The 21,925-nt window shown below is 45.2% G+C and overlaps 1 protein-coding gene across 18 annotated transcripts in view; it reads right to left on the reverse strand.

Annotated features, from left to right (window-relative positions):
- The window catches only part of SYNE1 (spectrin repeat containing nuclear envelope protein 1), a 613,834-nt gene that overhangs the window by 138,686 nt on the left and 453,223 nt on the right, over positions 1 to 21,925 (reverse strand). For all 18 annotated transcript variants that reach the window (XM_073672712.1, XM_073672713.1, XM_073672718.1 and 15 more), the window contains 6 exons: positions 21,027 to 21,164; positions 20,567 to 20,752; positions 20,033 to 20,155; positions 18,960 to 19,142; positions 18,034 to 18,177; positions 15,580 to 15,774 (listed from right to left, as the gene is read on the reverse strand). In XM_073672712.1, the coding sequence (XP_073528813.1) occupies positions 15,580 to 15,774; positions 18,034 to 18,177; positions 18,960 to 19,142; positions 20,033 to 20,155; positions 20,567 to 20,752; positions 21,027 to 21,164 (969 nt within the window). The remainder of the gene's footprint in view (positions 1 to 15,579; positions 15,775 to 18,033; positions 18,178 to 18,959; positions 19,143 to 20,032; positions 20,156 to 20,566; positions 20,753 to 21,026; positions 21,165 to 21,925) is intronic.

Raw genomic sequence — 21,925 nt, forward strand, 5'->3', positions numbered from 1 at the left:
TAGAACTGCTCTGAAAATGGTTCTCTCTGGAATGTTGGGATTTGGGTTTAGGGTGGGTTAGGGAATTGAAGTTGAGACAGTTTGTTCATGTTTTACACTATGGAATTACTATGTCATTTAAGTTATTTGAAAGATGGAAAATTTGTATTTGGAGTTTTTCAATAAAAATCATTTGATTAAAAAAAAAGGTGTATCTGCGGTCGTTAAGGGGTTAATCACCATTTAAATTTTTCTACTAATTAGATTCAAACAGAGGAGGCAAGTCACTGAAAAAGCAGTGACCTGTTATTAAAGGCACGGTGGCAGCCTGAGGGGCTAGGGAATCACAAACAGGGAGGAGAAGACACAGTGCACAGTCCGGCCTCTGTACACCGAAATCTAATTAGCAGGAAACTTCAAATGATGGTTAAAGAAGAACAACAAAGTGGATTTCTTCACCAAAGGTATCAACTTAATCAGTGTTAGGGCTCGTTTTCACTGGCGAGTAGCATCCGATGATTCTCTCACGCGAGACAATGAGATGCTATAAGCAAATGACCCTCGGCTCAAGCTCTGCTTTGAGAGTGAGCCGAGTGTCATTTTACTGTGATCCGATTCGCTCGACACGAGAATCAGATCACAGGTGCGACGAGCAGTCTGATGTTTTGCACACACCCATAGACGTGCTGTCCGATGTATGCTGCCAATCGCAGCATGGACCGAGTTGGCACTGTTCCACAGCATAATATTGGAGTGTTATCCGATGAAACATTGGATAGCACTCGTCCCAGTTATACGCTGGCTACTCGCCAGCCGGAGCGAGCCCTTACAGGGTCATTACAGCTATGTCTTTATTTTACATTACAAAATTGTACTGACAAGTTATGTATAAGAGGAGAGATCACCACTCAGCCAATTGGGACTCACAATCAAAATTCCCTATCAGAATGTTTATGGAGTGTGGGAGAAACACAAACAGACTCCTGGCAGATGTTGAACTCCCAGTGCTGCAAAGCAATAGTGTTGAGCGAGCATGCTCGACACTGCTCGGTACTCGCCCGAGCATCACGCTACTCGGGATGTTCGGCGAGCACTGAGCATTTCCGGGTTACTCGGGCGGGAGCTCGGGTCTCCGCCCTGCATGTTTGGCGCTCTTTACAGAGCCAATGAACATGCAGGGATTGCCAGCCAGTCACTGTAATGCCGCAGCCATGTTGGTTGTGGGCATTACAGTGATTGGCTGGCCGCATAGCGTCACCTCGAGTATTTAAAACCGGGCGCCGCCATTTGGACACAGTCGCTCCGGATCAGACAGTGTAGGGACAGCGCTGCTGATTTAGGGAGAGATATATCCTGCGAACTAGTTAGTGTAGGGTCTGTAAAGGCTGCCAGATCAAACAAACAGTCCTTCTCAGGACTAATATCCATCCCAGATATCAGGCAGGCAGGCAGGCTGTATAGGAGACGCAGTGGTTATACCAGCAAACGCTGCATTATAGTCCTGTGTGCTCCTGCTGCTTAAATTGCTGGACTTAGCTCCAGGTCTCGGGGGCCAGGAAAAATCCTTTTTTTTTCATCTAAAACCTCTTTTTTTCCTCCTTCACACCAGTAAATTATAACTGTGATTTTGCTGTTCCACAGTCAAAAATCTCTATTATCCTGCTTTTGGCATTTTTTGCCGTAAAGAAAAACAGTAGTAGTGTCTCCTGATTGTTCAGACACAAATATATCTGTTGAAAATAGTCTGGTATACACCAGTAAATTATAACTGTGGTTTTGCTGTTCCACGGTAAAAAATCTCTATTATCCTGCTTTTGGCATTTTTTGCCGTAAAAAAAAATAATAGTGTCTCCTGATTGTTCAGACACAAATATATCTGTTGAAAATAGTATGGTGTAGGCCCGAGAAATACAAGTGTGGTTTTGCAGTTCCACGGGTCAAATCTCTGTATTATCCTGCTTTTGGCATTTTTTGCTGTAAAGAAAAACAGTAGTAGTTTCTCCTGATTGTTCAGACACAAATATACCTGTTGAAAATAGTCTGGTATACACCAGTAAATTATAACTGTGGTTTTGCTGTTCCACGGTAAAAAATCACTATTATCCTGCTTTTGGCATTTTTTGCCGAAAAAAAAAACTAATAGTGTCTCCCTGATTTTTCAGACACAAATATATCTGTTGAAAATAGTCTGGTGTAGGCCCGAGAAATACAAGTGTGGTTTTGCAGTTCCACGGGTCAAATCTCTGTATTATCCTGCTTTTTTGCATTTTTTGCCGTAAAGAAAAACAGTAGTGTCTCCTGATTGTTCAGGCACAAATATATTTGTTGAAAATAGTCTGGTGTAGACCCGAGAAATACAAGTGTGGTTTTGCAGTTCCACGGGTCAAATCTCTGTATTATCCACTTTTGCGCCATTTTTACCTAAAAAAAAAAACAGTTTGAGTGTGTTGCTCACTGTTCAGCCGCAAATATATCTATTTAAAATTTTCTGGTATACCCCAGTAAACAATAACTGTGGTTTTGCCATTCCACGGTAAAAAATCTCTATTATTCAGCTTTTGGTATTTTTTCCGTAAAGAAAAACAGTAATAGTTTCTCCCTGATTGTTCAGATTGTTTAAAAGAGTCGGGTGTAGGCCAGAGAAATAGAACTGTGGTTTTCCTCTTCCACAGTTCTAATCTACTTTTTATTACCCTTTTTCCATTGATAGTGCGAGTGTAAGCTACTTTACTTCCTTTACAATGGGCAAGGCGTGTGGCAAGGGACGTGGAATTGGAAGTTCTGGTGATGGTGCGTGCAGAGGACGGGGAAGTGGCCAAGGTGAAAATGTGCCACAACCAACAGCCACATCTTCTCGATCCCACTTCTTGACCGAATTACTAGGGAAGCACAGAACAACACCAGTATTGCAAACTGATCAGTGTGAACAGGTTATTAATTGGATAGCAGATAATACTTCCAGTTACCTGGGCACCAGGACCTCCGGTCTGTCTTCCACACGGTCAACTCTTAGTAGCCGTGAGTCTCGACCGCATACTCCTCCTCACCCTGATGCTCCTTCCTCCCACCAGGCCGAGTGTCGTCAGACAGCAACTGATCCCACACTTGGACACTCTGAAGAGCTGTTCACTGGTCCATTTCCAGATTTGTGCCCCTCGCCTGCTCTACTTGAAGTGGAGGAAGAGGAAATCCCATGTAGCGATGCCCAAATATTTTACCAGCCACGGCCAGAGGAAGTCGACACTGGCAATTTGTCACAAGAGGTGGACGATGACGAGACACAATTGCCAGGAAGTGAGGAGGAGGATAACAGTGCGCAAGTGGAAGAGGAGGAGGTGGTGGATGATCTAGTAACTGACCCAACGTGGCAGGAGGACATGCAGAGCGAGGCCAGCAGCACACAGGGTGAGGGAGGCAGAGTACCCCAACAGGCAGGAAGAAGCAGTGTGGTGGCCGCACACAGAAGGCGGGCAACAGTTCCCCGTAACACCAACACGAAGGACGTTGCCAGTACAACCTGTAGGTCTTCCAGACTCTGGAATTTTTTTAAAGACTCTACTGATAACCCCAAAAAGGCCATTTGAACCACCTGCCATGCCAGCATCAGCAGGGGTGACAAAACTACCAGCCTGACCACCACCAGCATGATCAGGCACATGGCAGCAAAGCACCCAACTTTGTGGGGCGAACCCCAGGGTCCACGACCAGTGTCAGTGGGTGTCACCACTGCTTCTTCCGCTGTTGTGCGTGCAATAGAACCCCCTGTTGTGTGTGCAAGGCAATCCCCTGTACATACTGCGTGCAAAGATGCCCCCTCCTCTCAGTCTTCACTTGTTATGGCAGTTTTTCAAGAAACAGCATCCACGTCCACGTCCCACCGCAGCATTCAATTGTCCATATCCCAGACCTTTGAACGAAAGCGCAAATTCGCAGCTAAAGCCCCACAGGCCACAGTCCTAAATTCGCACATTTCACGACTGCTTGCGTTGGAAATGCTGCCTTTTAGGCTGGTGGAGACGGAATCCTTCCGCAACCTTATGGCGGTGGCCGTCCCTCGGTACTCGGTCCCCAGCCGACACTATTTTGCCCGGTGTGCCATCCTTGCACTACACAAGCACGAGTCCCAAAACATCTGCCGTGCCCTCAACAATGCAGTTACTGGGAGAGTCCACCTGACAACGGACACGTGGACAAGTGCTTGTGGCCAGGGGCGGTACATCTCCCTGACGGCACACTGGGTAAACATAGTGGAAGCCGGGACCCAGTCGGACCCTGGGACGGAACACATCCTCCCCACACTGAGGATTGAGGGCCCTATGTCAGTCAGAGTTGCCCCCACAGTGTACAGCTCCTGCGCATCATCTTCCTCCTCCTCCTCATGTTCAGCCTCCATCTCAGATAGCACCACATCAGTTACAAGCTGGAAGCACTGCAGTACTGCCTCCGCCAAGTGGCAACAGGCTGTGCTGAAACTCATAAGCTTAGGTGAGAAACCTCACACTGCTTGTGAGTTGTGGACAGCTGGGAAAGAGCAGGCAGATCTGTGGCTGAGACCGCTGAACCTACATCCAGGCATGGTCGTGTGTGACAATGGCCGTAACCTGGTGGCGGATCTGAGGCGAGGCGAGATCACACACGTACCATGCCTGGCTCATGTGCTTAACCTCGTGGTTCAGCGGTTTCTTAAATCGTACCCCGAGTTGCCAGATCTGCTCGTCAAAGTACGCCGCCTGTCAGCTCATTTTCGCAAGTCGACTACAGCTTCCGCCGCCCTTGCTGTGTAGCAGCAGCGTTTGCAGCTTCCGTCACACCGACTGGTGTGTGATGTCCCCACACGTTGGAACTCTGCCCTCCACATGTTGCAAAGGATTTGTGAGCAGAAGAGAGCAGTTGTGGAGTACCAGCTGCAACAAGGCCGTCAATATTCAGGTCAGACTCCACACATAAGACCTCAGTAATGGACCTGGATGTCTGACATATGTACCATCTTGACAAACTTTGAGGAGTCCACCAAGATGGTGAGTGGCGATGACGTCATCATTAGAGTCAGCATTCTACTTGTCTGTCTTTTGCAACGCTCTCTGCAGAGAATTAAAGAGGAGGCATTGCAGCCAGAGTATGATGAGATGGATCAAGAAGCCGTAGCGGTCGATTACACACAGCCCAGCCTCATCTCATCCCAACGTGCATTGGGGGACAATGAGGGAGAGGAGGAGGAGGAGGAAGAACAGGAGCTTGTATCATGCGCTGTAGACGGTAGTACCTGTACAACTGTCATACCGTCGGTTCAGCGTGGGTGGCCTGAGGACAGGGGAGAGGAGGAGGAGGAGGAGAGCATGGTCAGTCGTCATCTTGGTGAGGACACGGAAGTCTTGCCCGTTACCAGTCTGGCACGCATGGCTGACTTTATGTTACGCTGCCTTAACCGTGACCCTCGCGTTGTCAAAATGTTGGGTGACAGTCATTACTGGTTGGTGACACTTTTAGACCCCCGCTACAAGGAGAACTTTCACTCTCTTATTCCTGAGGTGGAGAGGTCTACAAAAATGGGGTAGTACCAGAAGGCCCTTGCTGCAGAACTGTTAAAAAAAATTCACATCTGAACACGCTAGCGGCAGAGGTCACAGTTCGTTGACCAACCAAGGCGTACAAGCGAGAGAGAGGCAACTCCAATCCAGCAGAGGCAGGGGAACACTGTCAACGTTCTGGGACAGTTTTCTGAAACCTGCCCAGCTTACAGGCCCTGAGGCGCGGGGTACTCTCAAAAGGAGTGGAAAGTTTCAAAAGATGGTGAGGGAGTACATTGCCGACCGTACCAGCGTCCTCCATGATTCCTCTGTGCCTTTTAATTATTGAGTATCCAAGCTGGACACTTGGAATTAACTCGCTCTGTACGCCTTGGAGGTCCTGGCCTGCCCTGCCGCTAGCGTGTTATCGGAGCGTGTTTTTAGTGACGCTGGGGGAATTATAACTGATAAGCACACTCGCCTGTCAACTGACAATGCTGACAAGCTGACCCTTATCAAAATGAACAAGGGCTGGATTGGGCCAGACTTCTCATCACTACCAAATGACAGCAGAGTAACATAAAGTCAAATCCACTGTGTTATTTCGGGAGGTGTATTCACATGCACCGCTTCACACCCACACATGGGTATACGCTTCCTCATATTGGCTGTTTTATGTTCTTCTCCTTATCCTCAGCCTCCACCACCACTATACCACCAGGGTGACCGTGGTCCGTGTTGCCATTATTGAAAGTTCCTCCGTCCTTATTTTTTGACAGCTTTTGCTTGGAAGGCATAAGCAAAGACTGTGGGAGACACACTCCCCAATAATGGGAATAATGTTTGTAATATGCTGTACTGCATGGCTCTTGTAAGGGGCATTGCGAAAACTAAGGGAGACCCACTCCCCAATAACGGGTAGAAGGTTTTTAGTACGCTGTAATCCATGTCCGTTTCAAGGGGCATTGCAGTTCCTCATAATTTTTGGAAAGCCTTCCATTCACTGCTTAGGCCAACAGTGTACAGGAGACCCAGCTGCTATAAATGATAAAAACGGTTTCGTTAAGGCCCTCTGACCTCCATGTCATTCCGAAGGGGCATTGGAGTGCCTCAAAATTTTTGGTAGGCATTGCACTCACTGTATGCCCTATAACTGTGTAGCAGAACCGCTCCTTTTGTGACAGAAACATATCCTACAAGACATATGTGGTCACTGGCCTGATATTGATGTGAATGGTCCCTGTTCCTCCTGCTTTCTCCTTTGCCACTGCCTCATCCATCATTTATCACCTGAAGCTTTGTTTTAACGGGAGTCATAGAACTGGGATAGTTGCAGGAAAACATCCAGCAATCCTCGGAGGAGGTAGGATATGCGCCAAAACGCTGACCACCTCAGGCCTAGCCGCTACTACATACATGCGCTTGCATTCCAAGAAAACAAAGCAGATGCTAACTTGTATCATCATTATCATGGTCCTCACCTTGGTACTCTCAACTCCCCTGATGGAGAAGCCAGGGCCCACCGGAGGAGTCTGGTTCTCTGGTGGGCTCGTCCAATGCTGCCCTAAAGCAGGCCGGGCTAAGAAAAGTGTGTGGGGGGATGTTCCAAGGAGAAATAGGGGCGGCTGGGGACCGTTTATGGACACCCGGCTGCCCCCAGGCGGCTGGGGACCGTGTGTGGACAACCGGCCGCGGGGCGGCTGGGGACCGAGTATGGACACCCGGCCGTCCCCTGGCGGCTGGGGACCGAGTGTGGACACCCGGCCGCCGGGCGGCTGGGGACTGAGTAAGGATACCAGGCCACCAACGCAGCCATGATGTGGTGGCCAGATTCCGCCTCCACATGCCCAAAAGGCCCAATTTCAAGTGCAAGCAAGCAGTATGGTATTGCAGCCTGGGGGTGGGTGGGTGGCAGGCTGCACACTTACACTTGCATTACAAGAAAACAAAGCAGATGCTAACTTCTATCATCATCATCATGCTCCTCACCTTGGCACTCTCAACTCCCCTGATGGAGAAGCCAGGGCCCACCGGAGGAGTCTGGTTGTCTGGTGGGCTCGTCCAATGCTGCCCTAAAGCAGGCCAGGCTAAGAAAAGTGTGGGGAAGGTTGCCGGGTCAAATAGTGGCGACTGGGGACTGAATATGGAGTCCTCGCAGCCGAAGCAGCCATGAGGTAGTGGCCCGCTTCAGCCTCCTTCAAACTAAAAGGCCCCATTTCAATTGCAAGCTAGCAGTATGGTATTGCAGCCTGGGGCTGGGTGGGTGGCAGGCTGCACACTTACACTTGCATTACAAGAAAACAAAGCAGATGCTAACTTCTATCATCATCATCATGCTCCTCACCTTGGCACTCTCAACTCCCCTTATGGAGAAGCCAGGGCCCACATATGGCTGCATATTTGCGCTTGCATTGCAAGGAATTGGGGAGGTACAATTGAACACTGCCCTGGGACAAGAACTTGCACGGGGATAGTTGCAAGTCTGCATCTTCTGATGCGGCAAGGATCACTTCTCATGGGCACACTTTTAGGCAGTGACCTGGGTGTCAGAGATGCTTCCAGGGGTCTTCCCCATGCTGTTCCCATGTCTTTTCAGCACTGTATGCATGTGTCACACAGCACATGGCCAGATAAGGTTGTAAAATGTTAAAATTACATTTCCTGGTGAATGCATTTGTCACGGTTGAAAGCAATACAAAAGTGCAAAAACGCATAAAAAATGCTACTTGTGAACATAGCCCAAGGTGTGGAGGAGTATTTTTTTGGGGGTTATTTATTTTACCTTATACACAAGTCTTTACCCTGGAAAGGAACTTTCTTAACATATTTCACAGGAAAGCAGTTTCAGTTTCGTTTTTGAACGTTTTATTGTGAGCCCTTAAAAGTGGCTTAATACCTCTGACCACGTTGTTGACAGCAGTGACCTGGGGGTCAAAAATGCTTCCTGGGGCGATCCCCATGCTGTCCCCATGTCATTTGAGCACTGTGACTATCGTTTTGGGCACTTGTTAGGCTTTTAAAAGACTGCCGGGGGTGCTGCCGCAAAAATGCTTGGGTCTCCCATAGACTAACATTGGGCTCATTGCTCGGGTCGAGCAACCGAGTGTCACGGCGAGCTCGGCCCGAGCTTCGAGCACCCGAGCATTTTAGTGCTCGCTCAACACTACAAAGCAACTGTGCTAACCACTGAGCCACCATGCTGCCTAGTAATCTTAGCAAAGAGGACAAATGTAAAAAAAATGAAACCTACACCACGTGTTACACAGATGGATCAATAAGAGGTCATCTTTTATGGTCATAAATTAACTTGTGTTTATACATGACCCAGATAAGTGTAGGAGAGTTAAAAGGCTTGAACAAATGTGTGCAAATAATTCCACTTACAATTACTGTACAGTGACAATACCATGCTCTTTCTATATCTCCAACTTCTAAGGCATTAGATATACCATGGAACACTTTAAAGATGGTCATCAAAAAGTGGCTTAAATTTGACATTACCAAAAATTGGACGTACCTCACAAATTGACAAAAAAAACACAAAAAGAAAATTTGTTTGTGAGGCTGCCAAGAGGATTACAGCAACATTAAGGAGCTACAGGAATTTCTTGCGAATACTGGTTGTGTACTGCATGTGCACAACAATCTTACGTATTCTTCTTATGTCTGGCCTGTGGGATAGGAGGGCAGGATGGAAGCCTTTTTTATAAATAAAAACATCCAAGCCCAGCTACGGTATGTTTTGTTAAAATCCACAACAAGTTTCCCAAAAAAAATGTTGGAAAAAGTGTTATGATCTGATGAGACCATGGTTGAACTTTTTGGCCATAATTTCAAAAGGTATGTATGGCACAAAGCCAACACTGCTCTTCACCAAGAGAACACTATACCCACAGTGTAGCATGGTGGAGGCAGCATTATACTTTGGGGCTGTTTTTTTGGCAGCTGGAACTGGGGCTTTATTCAAGGAGGAGGGAATTATAAACAGCTCCAAATAGCTTTCAATTTTGCAACAAAACCTTCAGACCTCTGCTATAAAGCTGAAGACGAAAAGGAATTTCACCTTTCAGAATGACAACAACCATAAGCATATATTGAAATCAGCAAAAGAATGGGCTTTGCCCAAAGAACATCAACATTTTATAATGTCCCAGCTAAAACCCACACCTGAATCCAATTGAAAATCGGTGGGTGGACTTGAAAAGGGCTGAACACAGATTTGGACTGACAGATTTGGAGAGCTGCTGCAAGGAAGAGATTGTCAATTCTAAATGTGCCATGCTGATAGACTCCTACTTAAAAAGACTGAATGCTATAAATTCAAAGGGTACTTCAACAAAGTATTAGTTTAAGGGTGTGCATATGTATGCAACCACATTATTTTAATCCTTTATTTTATTTTTTCCACCTGAAAAGATTTCAGTTTATGTTACTATTAAATTATGCAGTTTATGGGTAAAATTAAAAGTAGAAAAAGTTCAGAAATTTTCTTCTTGGTATGATTATTTCAGATAAAAAACATGGCATTTTGACAGGGGTGTGTATACTTTTTATATCCACTGAAATTTTCAACATTCCAACTGTATCCATGCATGAATAAAAGGCAGACGCTAGTACTGTATGGGTGCCACTGGAGAGGTAGGGAGTACTGTTTTTTTTGAGCATAAAAACGGACATTACTACTCTATGGGGGCACAGATGAATTTTACTACTGTAAAACGCTAAACCACTAAAGGGGGCATGTGCGTTAATAGGGGCTACAAGGGGGACATATCTACTGTGCAAGTCACAAGGGCGGACGTCACTACTGTAAAATATTTTATTTTTATGAATTCTGTTACTGTGGGGGAATAAAAGGTACTGTGACTGTGCAGGGCAACAGGGCAAAGCTATGACACTTTTCTTCTTCTTTTAGCGCAGTGTAGAAGTGGAGGTAAAATTGTGGAGTGTGCTATAGAATCAGTCACATTCGTCTGAGTGGTTTATTCTGTAGAAATGAGTCGTGGCTGGAAAAAGTTGTAGCTGGTTACGCCATATGAAGAAGAAGAGTGAAGAGGTATTACTTCAATTGGAGACGTCATCAGTGAGCCAATGGATTTACCTGTACACTTACACTAAACGTTATAAATTATATACTACCGTATTTTTCGGACTATAAGACGCACCGGACCATAAGATGCACCCCATATTTTGGGGTGGAAAAAAGAAAAAAATATTTTTTATAAGACGGGGGTCCATCTTATAGTCTGAATAGGTACGGTATCTTACCTGGGGGGCATTGGAGCGAGGGTCACAGGATGCAGGGTCCCTCAGGAAGTCGGCGGCTGCAGCAGAAGAGGTCAGATGCTGTGGAGCCTGTGCCGGGGCCTGTGCCTGGCTGAGACCCTTAGCCTGGCCGGTTCCTGTGCTGGGGCCTGTGGCTGGGGCTGAGGCCTCTGGCTGGGGCTGGAGCTGACACCTCTGGCTGGGGCTGAGGCCTCTGGCTGGGGCTGAGGCTGAGGCAGGGGCCTGTACCGGACTGAGCCCGGGGCATCGGGCTGGGGCCTGTATCGTGCTGAGCCCCAGCAGAGGTGAGGCAGAGAGGCTGGGGCCGGGACCGGGACCTGTGCCCGGCTGGTACTGGGGCTGGGGCCTGTACCAGGCTGTGGCAGATGCCGGGCAGTGAGCGGCGTTGGGCGGCAAATCAGTGCGGCCTGCGCAGGTTTCCGGTGTGCGCGGCCATCTTCCTAGAGCGGTGATCTACAGGAAAATGGCCACCGGAGCTACCGGTCTGCGCATGTGCCGGCTCGGGTGGCCATTTTCCTGTAGATCACAGCTCTAGGAAGATGGCTGCGCACACCGGAAACCTGTGCACGCCGCACTGCTTCGCCGTCCGATGCCGCTCACAGCCTGACACCGGCCCCAGCCCCAGTACCAGCCGGGCACAGGTCCCGGTCCCGGCCCCAGCCTCTCTGCCTCACCTCTGCTGCCGCTGACGCCGCTACCATCGCCGCGATCCTGGAGGGCCCTTCAATCCCACTTCACAACCACCGCAGGTAACGTTTGGACCATAAGACGCACCCCCCATTTTCCTCCCAAATATTGGGGGAAAAAAGTGCGTCTTATGGTCTGAATAATACGGTATATACATACAGTAGCTCCTGTGTAACACTGTAAGCTATCTACAGAGCTCATGTCTGTAATGTCACCGGTGATCACGGTATTACCTATACACTTACACTGTATACGATCTGCAGAGTTCCTGTGTATAATGTCACCCGTGATCACTTTATTACTTTACATTTACACTATATACTATCTATAGAGCTCCTGTGTATAATGTCACTGGTGATAATAATAGTGCTAGTACTGTAGTTGTTTGGTAATGTTCATCATGGTAGTAATATTTGGTCACTCTGTGGTGGTAATATGAGGCCTGATCATGGTGTGGTGATATTTGTTCCTTGTATGTGGTATTAATAAGTCACTATGTGGTGGTCATATGTGGTTTGTCTATAGCCTGAAAGTATTTTTCCCTTGTATGTGAAATTATTGGTTCCTTTTTTCTTTATGTAATGGATTGTGTTGTGTATGGAGATAACTTGTCCTCTCTGCTATATCAAGGAGATATTTCCATTAGAGGTTATTATTTGAAAGTTTAACTCCTTCCTGTCCTATGATATACTATTACACAATGACAGACATGAAATTAAAGAGGTTCACTGGTAAAAACAAGTTACCTATCCACAGGATAAGTGATAACTTATACATTGGTGGGGATCCAACTTCGGGGACAAGCCTCAACCAGAAAAACAGGGAATTTTTATCTCTGTTAAAATTGAGCGGCAGTGAACATATTCGGTCACTACTACATGCATTCCCCAAGTGGCTACAGAGTGCTGCATTTGGCTTTTTCCAGCAACCCCATAGAGAATGAGTGGAGCAGCAGTCAGACAGCAGTTATTGCCATTTCATTTTGAAACGGGATAAAAGTTCCCAGTTCTACCAATCGCTTTCAATCCCAGTGGTTGGACACCCACCAATCAATAAGTTATCACTTATCCTGTGGACAACAATATAGAAAGATAGAAGCTTGCATATATATTGAAACAAAATTTTGCATGGCTGTAGGCCAGACCCTGAATTTCATGATGCGGAAATTGTTTTGCTGTTTTCAAATCAATTCAAGGGGCTGCAACCCTCTAAACACCCCAAATTGGAAAGTGGCTAGAATAATTCCAAAGAAATCGACTTTTCTCTGCAACTGTCGAATGGATTGGCTTGAAAATCTCGTCAGTGATGGTCAATTGCCTATCATTTGTGCTCCTGTCAAGTTCAACCACCATGATAAAAACTACCCCTCCGGTGCACCCCTAAACTCAAACCTTCCAGCCTGCCATCTCAATGTAGCAGAGCTGGGGTCGTCGTGGGAACCATGGAAAGGTAAGGATGAGGTTGGTTAATTATTTTACTTTTATTGCAAGAGACATGGGATTCAGCTGGATTGGGTGATATGGTAAGAAGAGTTTAATTTAGAATATTAAAGTATTGCGTGTTTATTTCAATTAAAAGATTTTATTCTGGGTGTTGGTGTTTTTTTTCACTTTGACTATGGGGTTAGTAATGGGGGTATCTTATAGACGCCTCTCCATTACTAACCTGGGCTTGATGTCAGCTGGCATTATAAGCTGACATCAACCCCAGCCCTATTACCCCACTGCCACCGCTACAGGGCAGTGAGAAGAGCGAGGCTTAGTGCCAGAATTGGCGCATCCTATGGATGCGCCATTTCTGGGGCGGCTGAGGGCTGGTGTTTCTAGCCTGGGAGGGGGCCAATATTCATGGCACCCTTCCTGGGCTATGAATATCATCCCCCAGGCTGTCTGCCTAGTCTTTGCTATCTATTAAAATAGGGGGACCCTAAATAATTTTTTTTGGGTCCCCCATTTTAATAGCCAGTAAAGGCTAGGTATTCAGCTGGGGGCTGATATTAGTAGCCTGGGAAGCTCCGTGGGTATTACCCCCTTCCCAGGCTTCAAACATCTGCCCCAGCCGTCTGCTTAACCTCCGCTAGAGACTAGAATTACGGGGGACCCTACGCCAATTTTTTTTTTTTTATAAATCCTTTATTTTAAAACTAAATGACAAGTACAGTAACCAACACTGTCACTGTACTTATTATATATGTGACTGAGAAGTTTCTATCTATCTAATCTATGTGTGATGCTCTATTCCTTCTGTTCTAAATTGTCGGGTACCGATGTTATAACTGTATGCTGCTTCTGAATTGCCGGCTTTTTTAAAGAGACGGGTGCGTGAAAATCGGAGGGCACTAGTGTGTTCCGAGTGCCCTGCTATGTTTTTCATGCACCCTCCTATATACCCTGCCTGCCTGTCCGCCTATATATTCTGCCTGCCTAACTCACACATTTCATTGAGCACTGTTCCCATCGATTTGGGCAATTTTTGACCTTCTGCAGACCGCTGGGCGGAGCCGCCAGAAAAATGCTCGAGTTTCCCATAGACTTACATTGGGCTCGTTGCTCGGGTCGAGCACCCGAGTATCACGGTGAGCTTGGCCCGAGCTTCGAGCACCCGAGCATTTTAGTGCTCGATCAACACTAGCTCTAATATTAGACACCTAGCAGATGCAAAGCGTTACGTGTGGCGGCAAGCTAACATTGCACATCATCAAGAAAACACAATCTCCACCGTCAAGTCAAACAAAGTAGTGGCAGCATAATGCTGTGGGGATGCTTTTCTTCAGCAGGGACAGGAAAGCTGGTCACAGCTGATGGGAAGATGGAGCTAAATACAGGGCAATCCTGGAGGAAAACCTGTTAGAGGCTGCAAAAGACTAGAGCCTAGGGTGTAAGTTCACCTTCCAGCAGAACATAAACCCTAAATATACTGCCAGAGCTACAATGGAATAGTTTATAGCAAAGCATATTCATACGTGTGAAAGGCCCAGTCACAGTCCAGACCTAAATCCCATTGAGAATCTGTGGCAAAACGTGAAAATGTCTGTTCACAGACGATCTCCATCCAATCTCACTGAGCTACAGCGAGTTTGCAAAGATGAATGGGCAAAATTTTCAGCCTCTAGATGTGCAAATCTGATAGAAACATACTCCAAAAGACTTGCAGCAGTAATTTCAGTGAAAGGCTGTCCTACATATTATTGATTCAGGGGGGCTGAATATAAATGCACATAACAATTTTCAGATTTATATTTTTAAAATGCTTAGAAAACCATGTATAATTCCCTTCACACTTCACAAATACTGGCTACTTAGTGTTGGTATATCACATAAAATCCCAATAAATTACATTCAAGTTTGTGGGTTTAACATGCTAAATTATGGAAAAGTTTACGTGAATGAATACTTTTTCCAGGCACTAAAAATATATTTATGTATAAACATATATATATATATATATATATATATATATATATATATATATATATATTTATACTCCCACCAATGTAAACAAATTCATTCAATCTAGTGCAACAATAGATGAGAATTAGCAGATAGTATAATGCTGAATACACAGTCACACACATGAAATGAAGCACTCGCCATATGGCACATGCAACATGACGACTGTGACACTTGATGAGTACAGCTATGGCAGAGACAAGAATCTCATTCACGGGCTCTTGTGACGTGCCAGCTCATGCCATCACTGGTAACGGATAAAGTGCCATCACATGACCTGTCCTCGAAATAAAAACGTCTGCTAAAACTACTACTGAAGCCCACAAAGGAGACATTATGTGTGACTCATGTACGCCCAACATCATATGACAACATACAAATATTCTGCACCAGAATGACAGATGCTGCATACATAAGTATTTGTGGATTTTAGTTTTTTTCTAGATTTTTTATGTTTATTTTATAGATTAATGGTTTTTACTTTAATAAATGACAAAAATCGATATAGTGCAACCATTTCTCCACTAATGAATGCGTATATTATCCTAATAATGGTGACACTGGCTTGGTAGTAAGGCGGCAGCTGCCATCAGGTGCCCTGGGAAGCCGGAGGCTGTGGCTTTGTTCTCTGGCAGCTGATCTAGGAGCAGATAAAGGAGCACAGGCCTTACCATAACCACAGACGGGTGAGCAGAGTGTGCAGGGAGGAGTTCTGCATCCAGCTCCTCCATTCCCTCGGTCAGCCCCTCCACCTCAGTGACAGTGAGCAGCATTGTGGCATGCTTGGCTTTCATGGTCAGCATCTTGCACTTGGAGTTCAGCGATGCGATCTGCTCCTGGTAGCCTTTGATCTTCTTTGCCAGCTCCTGAGAACACATTTTGAATCAGTGTTCTAGTTAAGACCGAAAAACTGCCATGAAGGAAATCAGCCTCGCATTGTATTGTGTTCCAGGCTTGCAAATAGGCAGGGAGTGACTGGCCAATAAAATCACCGCTCACAAGCCCTGTATCATCTGTCAGCACTGGCTGGAAGGGAGGATGTTGACTGTGAAGCTGAAGTAAGCCAGCCTGCATCTCACAACACAGAGAAACCACAGAGGAGGAAATCGCTGTGCACAATGCACAGCACGCACATCTAAGCACAGGGCCAGAGGTGGCCCACCAGGAGATGTCCCCCCAGATGGCTCCGGCTGCATAATCAGGTCATGGAGTGACTGCAACTATAAAAAATGCAACAGTCAGCTCTAAGCCAAGACTGAAACAATGAGCGAAGAAATGAGAAACAATAGAAGCTTATCATGGCAAATGTCACCCTCCGTAGCGTGGCTACTTATAGCTCCACAAAGGGGTCTCACCCTATTACATACAATATGTTACCACTAGCAAAGCCTACTAATAAAAATAAAAGTGGAATGATTTTTCAGGAGACCCCTCCACTTATTAGTGAATTTGTCTCGTGTGCCATGTTATACTGTTTGCTTATATTTATGGAGACAGAAACAAATTAATACCACGGCTTTAAAGTCGCACTACTAATGGTATCCACAGCTGAGTATCATCATATGGTAATGATTTTATGATGATTTATTAGTTAAAAGTAGAGATGAGCGAACTTTGAAGTTCGGGGGGGTCATACCAGACACCTAGTGTCCGATGCTGAACTCCGAACATGGACTTCTCCTGGAAGTCCATTTTACAGTTCAGGAGTCCGGGAAGGAGGGAGAGAGGGAGAGAGAGAGAATTTTCCGTCTCCAAAGATTGGGTCCCCATTGATTTCAATAGGGTTGGGTTCAGGTTCAAGTTTGGGTATAGTTCTGGTAGCCAAACCGAACTGTGGAACCCGAACTTCCACATGTCCTCTCATCCCTAGGATGTAATATTATCGAGTGAAGTCTATGTCAACAGTCGACCTGCATTTGGTAGATTACATATAGACTATTACATAGCATTGCTAGTCATGATTTACTGCCTGTATTAGATCTGTATTCACACTTCTGCTGCCCTCAGTCAGTTATTTCTTGCAGGTTCAATGTCTGCACAAGACTTGCCTGATTAGCATTCTGGGAGGTAAAGTAACATAAAGTATAAAGTAATAACTGGCGCTAGTGTGGATTGATTTGCAGGACTCAGTCCATTGACCATGTTAGTAATCTATGGCCACTGGATGAGAGCCATGAGAACGGCATCTTGCACAGCCTGGCACAACATCACTGTCGTACCGTGTAGAGTGACACATATGTGACATTGTGTCAGGCCGGCTAATCAGAAGAAGAGCCACGACTGTCCTCAGGTAAGACATCACAGGGAAACTTCACTGTGTACTTCTTCATAGTTGCAAGGTGAACTTATTGTGAAGTACAGGACATACAGTAGATATGCTAATTAGTCTAGACTTTCCAGACTGCCTTCTTAAGCGGCATAGTTGTCAAAGGCCGGGGAGGATCGAAAAGTTTCTGATACAGATTGTTTCACAGAAATTCTATACTACTTGGTATATCTATGTACTTCACAAAAAAAATCATCTTGCAACTACGAAAGAGTACACAGTGATCGTTTCCTGTGATGTATTGGGGTAGAGATGACCGAACCCAAACTTAAAAGTTTGGGGTGCGTACCAGACAGGAGTTCCGTGGGAAGTCTGTTGGGGGGGACAGAGAGAGAGAATATTTTTTTTCCAGATTAAAAGTTTGGGTCTCCATTGTTTTCTATGGGGTTGGGGTTCTTTGGACTAAAGTTCGGATTGGGTACCAGAACCCGAACTTTCATGAGTCCGCTCATCCCTAATTAGGGGCAATACACCCCACTCTACTGAATACTTGGACACCAACTGATGAGTCCAATCTTATTGTGATTATATTGTCCTCTGTCCAAAAACCAAAGTCCCACAAATATAGAAACCTGTCTGTCTAATACACCTGTAGAAAGCGTCTCTCCATTCTAGCTCATAACTGTGTCTGGAGCGTGGGACATCAATGACGTGGCTCCAATGGGGCACAAGGGCAGGGACTGTCTTCATGAGACAACCCCTTTAATAAAATGTACTACATTTTCATTTAAGATTTGTGGAAAATGTCTCTAATCTTTGACATGCTATCAGATTTAACAACTCCAATCACTTTATTTACCTCGTGGCGTTTAATCTGGAACTGTAATTCCTGGATATTGCTGGTGGTTACTTTTGCATCTTGTAATTCCCGATGGGCCTCCTCTATTAACTGCTGCAAGTGCTTCACTTCATGTTCATACTGCTCATATTGAACCACTGCCTCCTGTAGGGTTAATGTGCAATTATCAACCAAACTGATAATTATAAAAAGATATGTGACAATTTCCCTTTAACAATAGAACCTGATTGATCCCAAATATTTGGTTATAACTGGAGCTGAGAAAGAGGGAGGAAGGTCAGTTGAAAACTGCTGTATAGAAATCAATGGTCTGGAGAGAGCTGACTGACTACTGCGTATACTCATCTCTGGTGATGAATCTGCTTCTAAACCAACTGTACACTACATAAGATAAAAGCTCTTGTATCAGTAGAATGAAACCAGAAAAAGGAAGCCAATTGCAAACTTGCTTTATTGCACGCTGTCTAACTAAAGCTAATAACACAAGAATACTCCTTTAACATCTCCACTCATGTACAGTAGCTCTGTGATAATATTATCTTTACTATACATAAAGATTATGTAGATGTGCATTTGGTCCTGTACAAATATGTCTTTTTCATATTGGAAAAAATCTTGGCAAAGGAGGAGTTGACTAAAGATGTGTTGCATGATGGAACTCATATTGGGGCAAATGCTGTATGGTGGCATCATGGGACTGACATTGGAGAGAGGTTATGCCACATGACATGGCGGACACTAGGGGGAGGGTGATTGGAATAACACTACACAGCAATGGATGGATTCACTCTTGGAAAGCAGAATGTCGTGTGATGCTTTTATGATGTCTTTATGAAGAAATTACAATAATCTTTTGTGAAGCTGATAAGAATTTACGAGCCTGCAAGAGAGGATAACTTTAAGAGATGATATCAGTAAATGCTTACCTGCATAATATTACACTGCTGGATGGCGGTGTGTTGAAGACGGCTGGTCTCCTCTTGCAACCTGACGGCTGTCCGACATATTGGAAGACCAGTGACTACTTCTTCAGGAATTCTTAAGGCACTTTGGCAAAGTTGGACAGCGTGAACCTTTGGTTTTAGGGACTCCATTTTGGATAGTAGGTGCTGTAAAGACAATAAGTTATATTTGTACATGAAGAAAGATTCACATCTGACACATGCACATTATAGATCATTATGGCCCTGTCCTGGGGCAGAAAACAATAGTGTGCAGGGAAAATGCATTCTAAACCAGTGCTGCAGTTCCTTCATTCTTAGGATCGTTCAGTGTCCTAAGGGACCGACCCACATCGATCATAAAGTGAGTGCATATATTTATTATATGTCATCACAATATCAGATGGCACTAACTACTTATTTAAATAATTAGCCAGATTCATACAGACACTTTAATATCTGCATCCCATCCTTAGCAATCAAGCCTTGTATGTATATCCTAAAACTGAAGTGGTGCAGCAGCTTGACATTAGGTATGGGATTTCTGATTATGACATCAATCAAGAGATTTCATATCTGTCTTAAAGCACCACTCAAGCATTAGTTTGTTTTTTATTTCAGAGCTAGAGTGATGCTACTAATGTGAGTTCCCCATCTCTGGTATTATACCCAACAGCCACCGTCTTCTGCTGTTCCAGCGCCGTTCTGGTCCTGAATCGCCATCTTGTGACCGCAACGTCTGACTGAACAGAAGTCAAAGGTAACGGTCACAAGATCTCAACGTAAGTCTGAGAGCCTCGTTCTGGTTGTCATATACTTACATTGAGTTGTGACCTTCAGCTCGCCCAGCAAACACTGGAGTGAACTGGGAGGTCACAACCTGCAGAAGACCGACCAGAGAGGCACTGATAAAAAATGTAGACGTCGGCTAGTAAGTATAATACTAGGAGTGAGGAACTTACATTAGTGCAACCACTCCAGTGCTGAAATAAAAAAAGCAGGAGTGGTGCTCTCAGGTCTGCTGTGACTAATGTACAAAGTAGACATGAGCACAGTACCTGTCTATGAGACAGCTGTTCCTTAAGGCTCAAGCGTCCCAGCTCTGGTGAGGTCAGTGTAGTCTGGGCATGTTCTAATGCCGTTTGCAATGCTCTAACTTCACTTTCAAACTTCTTCATATCCTGTAAAAAGAACCGCCATTGTGAGTAACCTGTCAGCAAACATGTCTCCTTTGATGAGTTCTCCCATAATTGAATATTATGGATAGGGAATAAATGCCCGATGGTTGGGGCCCACATCTGGCACCTCCAAAGATCACTAGAAAAGAATTCCAGAGAGTTTAAATTGACCAGCAATTATGCATGCACAGTTATTCCACGTCTATAGGACTAGTGGAGTACAGAACTTGGCTAGCTTTGTCAGCCTTAAAGACACTCAATAGATCAGCAGGACACAAGTTTCAATTCAATCACAGCAATGGAGATTGTGGAAACTAGGAGTATACACAAAAGATATTAGACAGTTGAGTAAGTTCACTACAGAATTTCTATAATTGGATAAGATCAGAGTTTCTGAGGAGCATGAGTTGGTACCTTAGCCGCTTCCTGAAGGTTCTGGAAACGATGCTTTATCGCTTGCTGTAGTTCTTCAGTCTGACGTCCAAGTTCTGATACTTGCTGAGACAATTCTTCTGTGTGGTAAACACTTGACAAATATTCTATCTTTTCATTCATTGCTTCCAGATCACTATGGATGTCTCGGGACTCTTCCAACATCGCCTGGAACAGACGCATATGAAAATGAAAGTGGCAGGAATTGGTGATTGGTATTGGTGCTCTTGGAGAACACTTGATAACACACATACATAGAAAACCAAAGAGCAGATAAGAAATGAAAAGAAATAAATAATTCACATAACTGTTAATTTTTAACTTTTAGCTTCAGCTTTTCTTTTCTATTCTTCTAAAAAATAATCCTGAAACCACATGAAGATTTTGACAAATACATTACTAGCCGTGTACTGAACAATACTAAAAAGGTGCCGCAGCGTACCTGGTGAGCCATCGCTTTGTCGCGAAGCTGACTCGCCGAGTTCCAGATGATGTTACTGTTCACTAATATTTTAGACTTTTCAATCCACCGTAAAATAAATTCTAGCATTTCGCTGTATTCCTCCAGCTGAACGGAAGCCTACATAAGGTAATGGAAAAAGTGAGAGGCAGTCAGGAAACAGATTTCTACATGGAAGGTCTCACTCCAAATAAGACAAATTTGCGGACATCTTTTCTTTGCGACACCAAGTAGTTGACTGTCAGATTTCTGGCTTCTCCCACCACTAGCAGTCATTTATCATAGCCTGCGGCAACTGTGACTGCAGGGGAAATAAGAATTACATGGAATGTAATTCAATGAATTACTGTCACAGGTGTGTCAGATGTGACAGACAGTCGCCCTGCAGTTGGTTGCAGAAGATCTCTTAATTTGGCATTAAAGACACTTTCTTGAATCTGTCTCATGCTAGGACCCAGTGGCTCCCTCCCTCCTGCTGACACCCAGGCCTGGGTGTTTAAATACTTTCTGTTTGCAGCAGGGTGGTGCCGGTGATATTCACATGTTTCCTTGTGAAGGCTTGGAACTGTTGCAGTCTGCTTACTTCCTCTCTGGTGCTAGGAGGACGTTTAGTGTAATCTCTCTGAAGTCAGCTCAAGCTAAGTTACTTTTCCCAGTGTGTGTCTCCCTTGTTGTCTTTAGTTGCTAGTGGGGACTGACTAGTGCTCATCCCCCGCCCTCCCCCCCTTCCCTATCCAGGGCCAAGTACTAGGGAAATACAGAGCTAGGTTCCTGTGCGGCGATTGGTGAGGAACCAATATAGGGAAGATAGGGGAGTCAGGGTGATATCAGATCAGCCTAGGAGGTCTCCACTCCCCCATACCCTAGTATCTGGGCTCCCT

Source organism: Phyllobates terribilis, unplaced genomic scaffold (genome assembly GCF_046119375.1).
Source record: "Phyllobates terribilis strain yellow unplaced genomic scaffold, ASM4611937v1 Scaffold_3__8_contigs__length_932513732, whole genome shotgun sequence".
NCBI lineage: Eukaryota > Metazoa > Chordata > Amphibia > Anura > Dendrobatidae > Phyllobates > Phyllobates terribilis.